At 33.5% G+C, this 12,624-nt stretch overlaps 1 protein-coding gene and 1 long non-coding RNA gene across 2 annotated transcripts; one reads left to right on the top strand and one right to left on the bottom strand.

The window, feature by feature from the left end:
- Positions 1-6,088: 6,088 nt before the first annotated feature.
- LOC124435165 (THAP domain-containing protein 1 A-like) lies at positions 6,089-6,970 on the bottom strand. The gene is made up of 2 exons (XM_046985115.1): positions 6,885-6,970; positions 6,089-6,665 (listed from the first exon to the last, which is right to left on the bottom strand). The coding sequence occupies exons 1-2, from the start codon at positions 6,950-6,952 to the stop codon at positions 6,089-6,091; spliced, it is 645 nt and encodes a 214-aa protein (XP_046841071.1). The 5' UTR covers positions 6,953-6,970.
- Positions 6,971-11,138: 4,168 nt separating this feature from the next.
- On the top strand, positions 11,139-11,969 carry LOC124433732. Its single transcript, XR_006944594.1, has 2 exons — positions 11,139-11,375; positions 11,570-11,969. It is a non-coding gene; the product is annotated as an uncharacterized LOC124433732 (long non-coding RNA).
- Positions 11,970-12,624: the final 655 nt, after the last annotated feature.

Genomic DNA, 12,624 nt, shown 5'->3' with positions numbered 1-12,624 from the left:
AGTTTGTACATATAAATAATTAGTATTGGTAACTGTAAGATATTTAATCAAAACAGAAGAGTAGTAGTGCTGGAAGGGGCTAGCGTTTTTGAAAAATTATATCTTGTTCATGACATATATTACACAATTCCAAAAAACTGTAAGTAATGCACAATAATATCTATAGAACTTGATAAATTTCTTCACCTACACTGTCAAATAACTATTTTGCCTTCATGCAGCAATAGGCAGTGTTTTTGTCAGAGAAACCAATGCACTTTAGTTTCCAAGTTTGTAATTTCAATGGAAAATTAATGTAGTTCTGTTCAGTAATAGATCCAAGATTCTGCCAAGCTGTTTACAACATACAAATTACCAAGCAACAGTGTCATGGTGTTTTGAATTTTTTCTTTTTTGTAGCTCTTCTAGTTCAACATACTTTCTTTATGAGTTTTCAGTAGATTTATCAGGTAATGACAATACACTTATGATACTTATTCATGGTAAATTTTTAGTTGACTTATGTCGTAGGAATGAAGCAAACGTTTTCTCGCTTGCTTAGGAGCATTTTTTACACAGATTTATCCATTTGAAGCAAGAAAAATAAGTGCACCAAACTGTTTACAAACAGTCAAACACACAAAAGCATGAAATAATGTATAGGTTTGACGAGATTGAAGGTCTAGTAAAGAATGCCGTTTGATTTTCACTTTTAAAAGGCTAAAATGTCATAAAATAACTTAAATGTTACATCCAAAACATGCGTTTCTCTACCGTCGATTTTCTTTATTTTGATGTGCCTGTACTGTGTTTTTCACGCAATGCTGAAGCATTATTTTCACATGATATGCTGTCGGTATCGTAATTGTTGTTTTCTCTCACTTGTTATCGTTCATATAAACAGTATTAGAAATCAGGAGGGAGTGAATATTGAAAAAAAATTTTAAAGTGGAAGTTTTGACCACCAAAATCCGCCATTACCGCCATGTTTTTGACCACGGGGTCCAGGCCCCTTTGCCCCTCCAGGTTTTATAGAGCTCAATGAGTGAACCCATATATATATATATATATATATATATATATATATATATATATATATCTGGAACGATAACGACAATACATTTTATAGATATAAAATTGAAGCCAAAGTCCTAGTCTCTTGCGCGGTTTGTACGTCAGTTCCAGTCCTTCAAAGTCGAATATTCACGCGGTTTGTACGTCAGTTTCATTCCCCTGAGTGCCAAACATAAACGGCCAATATAAATAAACATCACGACAGCATAAACATATAAACAGCATCACGACAAACAACACACGAGGCCAATTCTTCGCAAAAGGTTATTTTTTACAGCTGAAACTTTACTACAGTGAGTTCGTTGTAACTTACAACTTGTAACGAGGAAAAGCCAACTGAAAATTACACTTTATGCTAAAAAGACAACACAATAAGAAAATATGTCGAGAAAATATTCGAGCAAAAATTTTTCTTACATCGGAAGGAAAATTTTCAAACCGTGTCAGACAGTGTTTGTCTTTTTTTGTCATTTCAGTGGATTTAAAGATCTGTTCTTCCGAAGGAAAAAGAAACTTGAATATCCAGTTTCATAAAAAATATCGAGTCTATAACTCGCATTTTTACTTTTTACAGAGCGATTGTATTTTTCATCGATTTTGATAGTGCTTGAAATGCTTAATGGTTGTCATCTCGACATCAATAATTGAATATCCTTAAAAACTTTGATATGTTTTAAAGGAAAACCGCAGCGTAAGAGCAGATCGACTAAGTTCACCTCACCTTGCTTCTCGATTTATCACTTTGATTCACTTTCCGCGAACCTTTTCATTCCAAAAATTTCGTTAATTTTACGCTCTGATCATGATCCGAACTCTACCATTACCAAGGGACAAATGATTATAAAAAATTAAAATGAACACGCGAGAGACTAGAGCCTGACGTGTGATGACGAATGATGACGACAAATATATTTTTGGCTTCGGTTATCATTCCAGTTATTCAAATGTCGAGTTCACTGGGCGGATTTTGGTGGTCAAAACTTCCACTTCAAAAATTTTTTTCAATATTCACTCCCTCCTGTTTTCTAATACTGTTTGTATGAAAGAAAACAAGTGAGAAAAAAAAACAATTACGATACCGACAGCATATCATGTGAAAATAATGCTTCAGCATTGCGTGAAAAACACAGTACAGACACACATCAAAATAAAGAAAATCGACGGTAGAGAAACGCATATTTTGGATGTAACATTTAAGTTATTTTATGACATTTTAGCCTTTTAAAAGTGAAAATCAAACGGCATTCTTTACTAGACCTGTCAATCTCGTCAAACCTATACATTATTTCATGCTTTTGTGTGTTTGACTGTTTGTAAACAGTTTGGTGCACCTATTTTTTTGGCTTCAAATGGATAAATCTGTGTAAAAATGCTCCTAAGGAAGCGAGAAAATGTTTGCTTCAGTCCTACGACATAAGTCAACTAAAAATTTACCATGGTTAAGTATCATAAGTGTATTGTCATTACCTGATAAATCTACTGAAAACTCATAAAGAAAGTATGTTGAACTAGAAGAGCTACAAAAGAAAAATTCAAAACACCATGACACTGTTGCTTGGTAATTTGTATTTTGTAAACAGCTTGGCAGAATCTTGGATCTATTACTGAACAGAACTACATTAATTTTCCATTGAAATTACAAACTTGGAAACTAAAGTGCATTTCTCTGACAAAAACACTGTCTATTGCTGCATGAAGGCAAAATAGTTATTTGACAGTGTAGGTGAAGAAATTTATCAAGTTCTATAGATATTATTGTGCATCACTTACAGTTTTTTGGAATTGTGTAATATATGTCATGAACAAGATATAATTTTTCAAAAATGCTAACCCCTTCGAGCACTACTACTCTTCTGTTTTGCTTAAACATCTTACAGCTACCAATACTAATTATTTATATGTACAAACTAACATTTGGGAATTAAATGATAAACAACTTGTTAAATCTTTGTATTTTACATCAAGCCTTTGAATTAGTTCCTTTTATCTCTTGGTAAAAAAATATTAATGAAAGACTTACAAATCAAGTTTCTCGAAAATAGTATTTTGTACAAAAAAACTAAATAATTGGAAAGGCCACATGTTGAAGACAGACTTTGCTTCTTTGACTAGGTTGCTTGACCATGAGAAAATTTAAATTTGTTTACAATTTGTTTAAAGAGTTCTTTTTATTGATTTCTACTAATTCTTCATAAGACACAAAGAATTTCTTTGCCATCTATTTTTGCTTCTTCTACATTCAACTTCATTGTAACCAATGCATCCAATGTGAATTTGTGGATCATCTGGAAATAGACTGGAATCATACCAATTATGGATTTGATGAGATGAGACAATAATATGTTTAATTTTTCATGCATATTAATGATATAATCATAAGCTACTGTTGAACAAAAATTCCAAGGTAGAAACAAATCTTAGCACATTGTTCAACACACTACTTTTATCTTGGTTTTGAAGTAGTAACCTGTTTACTATAACAATAAATATTTCATTTACAGAAACGCTAAGTAGTACTTTAAAATTGTTTGCATAAATCCAACTTTCCAAACGCATTATAATTGTCTACACTATACAGTCAGTCAAATTGAGCAGGCAAACAGTTTAATAGTTATTTTTATTATACAACATATACCATAGTTCTCATTAATTTTTCATGGCTCTGCATTCAATTTCAAAACAACTCTGTTGTAAACTTTCCCTTCATCTTTTCAAAAAAAACATGAACAAATTATGCCCCATTTTTGGGAGGTAAACTCAATTCAAATCAGGAGAGTTTAGCTTGATGCCTTGATCATGATACAAGATGGATGCAAAACTCGATAAAAATTGACAGCTTCGCCACGTCTGGCGAGCGATTAAGTGAAGAACAAACAAGACTGGACCAAAATAACTTTAAATTAAAACTTAGTAGTAGAAACACTCTTCAAGTATCGTGTTAAAAACAAAATAGTAAAACTAATACTGTGCTACTTACCGGAGTCATGAAATGTTTCCTTTTCTGTCGCTATTTCAGCGTCCGCAAACCACAGAAGTTGGCAATTTAATAAATAAAGTTTTAAAAAAGTGTTTATGTTAGGAAAATAAAAAGTTTTGATATTTTCTATTCTCGCAATTGTGGTGGTCAAATCAGGGTGGGCGACAAAAATTTTATTTCATGAGCCCGCGTCTCTCCGCTGACTTTGACCACCAAAATCCGCCATGTTTTTGACCACGCGGCCGCGCGCTAATAATTTATACTAATTTTGTTGACGTTTCCCCTCCAGTTATTATAGAACTCAATGGGCCGCGCGCTGATAATTTATAGTAATTTGGTTGACGTTTCCATTGAGTTCTATAATAACTGGAGCGGCTATCTCAAGCGCGGCCTTAGATATCTGGTGACGCCAAAAAAATGGCGGATTTCTTCCGTTGCCGCTGAGATTTACCGAAATTGACCGCTTTTCCGAAAATGTCACAATTTCCCACTCCCTCCTGATGAAAGAGTGAGGAAAATGTATGTGTGTATTTGGGATTCGGCAAGCAATTTTTTGATGAAAATCACGATAAAAACCTACAATTCGTAACCTAGCTTTCCAGTTATCGGCTCCTACGAGGAAAGCTATTAATTATAAACTATGTACGAAAGAACTCTTTGTTGGCTGCGTTTGAACGTTTTTAAACGTCGTGTCTAATGTACGTACATGTGGACGATGTGGACGATGTGGTCTCTTTTCAAGGTAAGGAGAAAGTCTTAAAGCCATGTCCAGCCGACAATTTAAAAAAGATAGTAAAAAACAAATTCTGAAGAAACGAGATATCTCGAGATGAAAAAATGTGAATAAAAACAAAACGCGAAGTGAACTGTAAAATTTCGATTTATTTCAAAGTCATCCTCAGACAGAATGATAATCCAAACCATGCATACACATATATATTTACAATGCATGAATTAAGTAACGAAAGTCAAGCAATAGAAATTAAATAGTTTGATATTTACGAAAGCGGAGTTGGAAGAGCTGTCATATTTTAAAAGGATGAATTGAAACAAGAGACCAGACTGGTGGAATGAGTGTATTGTAATTTAAGAGAAGAGTTGTAATTCTCTGCTAGCCTTAAGTCCCGTGTTAACAAACCATTTCTTAATATATGTGTATGCATGGTTTCGATTATCATTCTGTCTGTGGATGACTTTGAAATAAATCGAAATTTTACAGTTCACGTCTTGTTTTGATTCACATTTTTACATCTCAAGATGTCTTGATTCTTCAGAATTTGTTCTTTACTTAACTCTTAAAGAGTACTCTATAGTCATATTTATGTCAATGTGGTAATGTATGTTAGTGCAATCAGACTAAGTTACACAACATATTTGCAATAAGAATTTTCTTTTAATGAAGTTTTGAGAAAAAAAACAATATATAATCTTTTTGTATTTCTGCTAAAGATGACTAAATGACAAAAAGCTTGATCATATGACAAGGATCTAAAAATGCATGAATTTTCAACATTAAATCAGATGGATGTAAGAAATATGCTTGAAAATCATTAAGTGAAAGTTTCACTCCAAGCAACTTCATCATTGCAAGGTGTGTGGATGGACCATCACACGTTAAACTTCCAACTTTAACACCAACATCATGCAACTGCATCAAACACTTTGGTTAGATTTGCTTTTACTTCTGCAGTGAGGCCATACCAAGAAGTAACCAACTGGTACTTTCCAGGATGAATCTAGAGCAACAGCCTTGTATACCAAAACTTCTTTTGCTTCAGGGAGTGAATCATCATCAATCCCAGTACCAAGGTCAACATAACCACAAACTTTTTGACCATCCCATTCTACGTGTTTATGGATTGACATTTCATCCAGCATCAATGCACATATGACTTCCTTGCCTTTCTTTGTTTCTTGAACCTTCACTTTCAAAGCATTCAAGGCATCTTTGGTGAAACCAGGGTCACCATCCATGGAATTATACCAAGATCGAATTACTCTTGGATGAGGTAAGGCTAAATTAAACTTCTCACGAACATAATCATAAGCCTTAGGCGATTAAAATTTCAAAGTTAGTGCAAAAGCTTGCAATTCTGGGGGGTATTGAGCACCTTGTTTACCCTGAGTGTTTGCCACTAAACGACTCAAAATATCTTCAGGAACGCCAGATAGTGAAGCATTAAGAAGTTCAGCTTGATCAGAGCTGATCATTTTATCATCTTTAAGGCAATCAATGATTGACAATAAATCATTTACCTTCTTTTTCAGTCTACTTTTTTTCTTATTAGACACTTTTAACCTCTTTCTATAAGACTCTGCCCGGTCTATAACATCTTCCAATTGTCTTTTCAGTCTCCTGGGAGACTTAAGACAATATGAGTGATCATGAATAGAAAAATGACCACTCACCTTTTCAGTGCTCTCCGTGCATTCAACATCCTGCACCTGTTGAAATAATGTGGGCACGGCACTATCTTCTAGACACACTTTGTTACCTGTTGTTCTCTTCATGCTATCGGAAAAATGATCTGAGCAAACTCTGCTCCACTTAGTTAGAACTGTGAGAGGCGACCATTTCTTTATACTATTTACCCATTCCGAAAAAAGTGCAGGGTTTTTTTCTTCGTCAGGAAAACTATTTGAAATAGATTAGTAAATTTATTGCTTCATGCGTTGATTCAACAAATAAATAAAAAAAATTGTTGAATTTTGTAAAAAAACACACAGGAAAACATCAGTGTATGCAGTATTTAAGAGAATGTTTTTTCATAAGGCCTAACAGATTTTGGGGCTTTCAATTGTATAAATGCCGATTCAATCTTTAAGGAACAAACAAAATAAGCGAATAACTCACCTGTGAAAAGCGATGTCCTTCGTGTTGTCAACATTACGACATTCTACGATTGAACATCGATTAGGCATTTTTGAAAAAAATATTGTTTTGGCCTTGAATAATATTGTTTATTTATCATACTGCTCGCAATTGCATTTGAAATTTTCAACTGAAGGCGGGAAAATCAATAACATCAATCCGGGGGAGGTCGAGAATATTAATTTTCTGCAAAGCGATCATTTCAGCGGAAATACGTCCGTTAGCCGCCATTTTTTTGGCGACCTCGCCCCAGTAAAGATAGCCGCTCCAGCATTGAGTTCTATAAGACCTGGAGGGGAAACGTCAACAAAATTACTATAAATTATCAGCGCGCGGCCGCGTGGTCAAAAACATGGCGGATTTTGGTTGTCAAAGTCAGCGGAAAGACGCGGGCTCATAAAATGAAATTTTTTTCGCCCACCCGGATTTGACAACCACAATTGCGATTATATAAAATATCAATGCCAAGCACAAAAACTTTAGAAATTTTATCTTTAAAACATGCTGCAAACTTGTTTGGTGTACGGATGCTGAAGTAATGCCAGAAAAGGAAACATTTCATGACACCGGTATGCAACGTAGATTGTTTACTATTTAAAGTGTTCAGTGTTTTGTTTTAAGTCAATACTTGAAGTGTGATGGCATATATTTTGTGAATGTTTTTACTCCTAAGTTATAATTTAAGTTATGTTTATCCAGTCTTATTTGTTCTTTACTTAATCGATTGCTAGACGAGGCAAAGCAACCAGTTCTTATCGAGATATGCATATCTTAAAACTCCTTGTTTCAACTGAGTTGAAATGGAGGATTTTTTCATGATATTTTTCTGAAAATATGAAGCAAATATTAAGGACAGAGCTGTATTGAAATCAAATGCAGTGCAGGATTAATTAATGAGCTCTTTGGTACATGTCGTACAATAAAAATTACCTGTATTAAACAGCTAGCCTGGACAATTTGACAGATTTGGACAAGCATGATGGTGTGTAAAGGTTTGCTTTATGCTAAAAGTTTTATAAATGCCATTTGGTGTTTCTGTAAATGAATTGTTTGTTACACAGTGTAGTAAACAGGTTAGTACATCAAAATCAAGATAAAAACTACTTTGTTCAATAATGTGCCAAATTTTGCTCCTACCTTGAAATATTTGCTCAAGAAAAGCTTATCATGACATGCATGAAACATTAAATACAGTACTGCATCATCTGACAAAATCCATATGTTTTCAATTCCAGGTGATTAAAATTCACATAAGATGCATTGGTTGCAATGAAGTTGAATGTGGAAGAAGCAAAAATTGATGGCAAAGAACTTTTTATGTCTTTTGAAGAATTACGATATCATTTAAAAGAATAAGAATAGCAATCTAGTAAAAGAAGCCACATCTGCCTTCAACATGAGACTTATCCAATTATGTATAGTTACTTTGTACAAAATACTATTTTAGATAAACTTGATTTTTAAGTCATTCACTGATATTTTTACCAAAAGACAAAAAGAAAAATTCAAAGGCATAATGTAAAATTCAAAAGTTTGTCAAGTTGTTTGAACCTAAAAAAAATAGTATAGGTAACTGCAATTGGTAAGGGCACAAGAGAAAACTAGTTCAAGAAGGTTAGCATTTTTGAGAATTAATACGTTCTTCTTGACATACATTACACAAGGCCATAATATTATGAATAATGACTGTACAATAACAATTATGCAACATGCTAAATATCTTCACCTACATTATAATTATTTAAACAGGTTTGCCTTCATGCAGCAATAAGAAAAGTGTTACGTCAGAGAAGCCAATGCACTTTAATTTAAGAAATCTTATTTTCAATGGGAAATTAATGTAGTTCTGTTCAGTAGTACATCCATGGTTGTCAATGACAATCCAGTTTCTAATATCTTGGCTCAAAACAGAACTAGCAACATGATAGAATTTCTGAATTTCGTTCTTTTGCTCTCCTAGTTCAAGATATTTTCCTCATAAGTTCTCAGTAGATTTATCAGAATATCATAATACTTTATAAGACACCCAGAATCAATCCTACCAAAAAAAACTCAAAAAAATTACATACCTACTTATAATATATTTCCAGTCAACTTAAGTCGTAGGGGTAAGCTAACTTTTTCTAACTCCTTTTTGGACATTTTAACTAAGATTTACCCAGCTATTTAAAAAAGACAGTTGCACCAAGCTGTTCATAAACAGTCAAAAACACAAGTAATGCGCATGGGATTATGCATTAAAGCTTAACGACACATTGACAGTGTAAAGAATGCCGTTTGATATATATTTCTTATAAAGCTAAAGCATTACTTGACAAAATATACGTTATTTTACCGTAGATTTTCCTCATTTAAATGTGTGTGTCTTTTTCACAAAAACCTGAAGCATTATTTTCAATATTTTATGCTTACGGTTTCGTGGTTGTTTTCGCAGTCATAGAGTTCCGGATTCGGGAGGGAGCGAATGTTAAAAATTTTTCTCAAAGTGGAAGTTTTGACAACCAAAATCCGCCATTACCGCCATGTTTTTGACCACGGGGTCCAGGCCCCTTTGCCCCTCCAGGTCTTTTAGAGCTCAATGCGCTCCAGTTATTATAGAACTCAATGGACGTTTCCCCTCCAGGTCTTATAGAACTCAATGATTTCGCCTCCGTACCCTCAATGGCGGCGATCATGCAGGCTTCAAAGATGGCGGCCAAGTTAGCCTTCCAGTTGTTATGGAGTTCATTGCTCCAGCCAGAAAAACTGGCCAGAATGTATATAGATTAATATTATGAAGAGTTATTTTTCGAAAATTTGACGAATGTAGATTCACTTACGGACAAAATTTTTAATGCCATCGGATAGGATACCAAGCATATGAGGTGAGAAACAGTTTTGTTGGAAAATACGTTCGTCAAATATAATTTTACGGGTTTTATAGTTTCTTGCCTTGAATTGTATGTGAGATCCATTTTTAGAACGTCTCTTATATTGAAAGGCAGTTGCCCTAAAAATTTATAATTTAGGACAAAGATAATAAATATATTTAGTGTGGTTCCATTTCTGTATTTTCTAGTAAAGAGTTTCCGATTAGAATGGTCAATGGATTTGTTAGAAGCGATATAACGACCTACTGTGCGTAAAGAAAGTTCTTTAGATGAAGACGTTATTAGTATAGAATATGGACTAAACTAATTTATATTTGATGCTTGAATCGGGGCTTTTTATTTGCAATGTATCTTGTCTGCATAATTGTAATTGAAAGTTTTTATTTGAAATTGTATATTGACTTCCTGTGACTATCATGTGTGTCAAATTTGTATTAACTTACAAGTAAAGAGGTTTTTTGTTGTCTTACTTTTAATAAACAATATATGAAATAACAATTATTTAAAGAATGAAGTTATTGATAAATTGTTTCAGTTAAATCAACAACTTTGTCATTATGTCAAACATATTGTCAAGCTCCTACAGCTTAGCTCTTTGGTTAAACTTCACTTGTGAGTTGTGACTAACAATTGTATGTGAAAAATGATTAGAATTATGTTTGACTCACCACATTGATCAACCAGCAGAGAGAAATTATTGCAACAAAAGGCTTGAACAATTTTTGCTAAAATCCATAAACTTCATTCAATAAATTAAAATTTTTATCGTAAATAATCATGCCGCAAACAGAACTTAATGCGACAAAAACAAGTTATAGTTACTCGTAATGCCTTTATCTAAATCTTAATACTTTACACAGTAAAATGTTTACCAAAAGGTGAAACACAGATACACCAGAAAACTTTTTTTAAAACATTTGACAACAGGGGGAAACTGTACCAAGCCAATACCAATCCAATTCACAAAAGCATTCGGGAAGCTTTTTTATGTTCACTTCTCACATCATCAATAAGCATCTATGTCAAATGTATAAATAATCTCCTGATTGAATTTAAAAAGGCAGAAATAACAAAGTTAAGTCATGTGGACCATATGACAGTATATGTTTTACAAATTGCTATTCAAGCACTCTATTGGTGGACCAACATGCTGCTGCTGATGTTCCAACTTGCTCAAAAAGTCATTCAAGCTTCACAAGTCACAACAGTTTCTACTTTTCGTCGAGCGCTTGACAATTTAGTTGACGATATTTATTTCGTACTGCGCATGTGGCGCAGCGAATTTTTAAGACGATCGTCATAAAAATCGTCAAGTGGAGATCGCCTTTACGCAGTACTTCCTGGAAAAGATTCAAAAGAACGTGCTGTGTTTATCACAGAATAGATACATACAGAAGCGCCACTCAGCGAAAAATCTGTCCCCTACTTGTACCCAGTTCTCAAGTGCGCATCTTTTGCGTCCGCCATTACTCCAGCCAGATAAACTGGCCAGATTGTATATAGATTAGTATTATGAAGAGTTGTTTTTCGAAAATTTGACGAATTTAAATTCACTTATGGACAAAATTTTTAATGCCATCGGATAGAATACCAAGCATATGAGGTGAGAAACAGTTTTGTTGTAAAATACGTTCGTCAAATATAATTTTACGGGTTTTATAGTTTCTTGCCTTGAATTGTATGCGAGATCCATGTTTAGAACGTCTCTTATATTGAACGGCAGTTGCCCTAAGAATTTATAATTTAGGACAAAAGTAATAAATATATTTAGTGTGATTCCATTTCTGTATTTTCTAGTAAAAAGTTTCCTATTAGAATGGTCAACGGATTTGATAGAAGCGATAAAACGACCTACTATGCGTAAAGAACGTTCTTCAGATGAAGACGTTATTAGTATAAAATTTGGACTAAACTAATTTATATTTGATTCTTGAATCGGGGCTTTTTATTTGCAATGTAGCTTGTCTGCATAATTGTAATTGAAAGTTTTTATTTGTAATTGTATATTGAGCTCCTGTGGCTATCATGTCTGTCAAATTTGTATTAACTTACAAATAAAGATGTTTTTTGTTCTTATTTTTAATAAAGAATATATGAAATTACAATTTTTTAAAGAATGAAGTTATTGATAAATTGTTACAATTAAATTAACAACTTTGCCATTATGTCAAACATATTGTCAAGCTCCTACAGCTTACCTCTTTGGTTAAACTTCACTTGTGAGTTGTGACCAACAATTGTATGTGAAAAATGATTAGAATTATGTTTCATTCACCGCATTGATCAACCAGCAGAGAGAAATTATTGCAACAAAGGGCTCGAACATTTAATTTTTGCTAAAATCCATAAACTTCATTCAATAAATTAAAATTTTTATTGTAAGTAATCATGTCACAAACAGAACATATTCTGACAAAAACCAGTTATAGTTACTCTTAATGCCATTATTTAAATCTTAATACTTTACACAGTAAAATGTTTACCAAAAGGTGAAACACAGCTACACCAGAAAACTTTTTTAAAACATTTGACAACAGGGGGAAACTGTGCCAAGCCAACACCAATCCAATTCACAAAAGCATTCAGATCACCAATAAGCATCCATGTCAAATATATAAATAATCTCCTGATTGAATTTAAAAAGGCAGAAATAACAAAGTTAAGTCATGTGGACCATATGGCAGTATATGTTTTACAAATTGCTATTCAAGCACTCTATTGGTGGAGGCCAACATGTTGCTGCTTATGTTCCAACTTGCTCAAAAAGTCATTAAAGCTTCACAAGTCACAACTGTGATGAATACAAAATATTTTGGCATCAGATGACTTTCATAGTGGCCATGCAGCTTCGC

Source organism: Xenia sp. Carnegie-2017, unplaced genomic scaffold (assembly GCF_021976095.1).
Source record: "Xenia sp. Carnegie-2017 unplaced genomic scaffold, XeniaSp_v1 HiC_scaffold_14, whole genome shotgun sequence".
In the NCBI taxonomy this organism is placed as follows: Eukaryota; Metazoa; Cnidaria; class Anthozoa; order Malacalcyonacea; family Xeniidae; genus Xenia; species Xenia sp. Carnegie-2017.
This window is presented reverse-complemented; position numbering and strand designations above follow the sequence as displayed.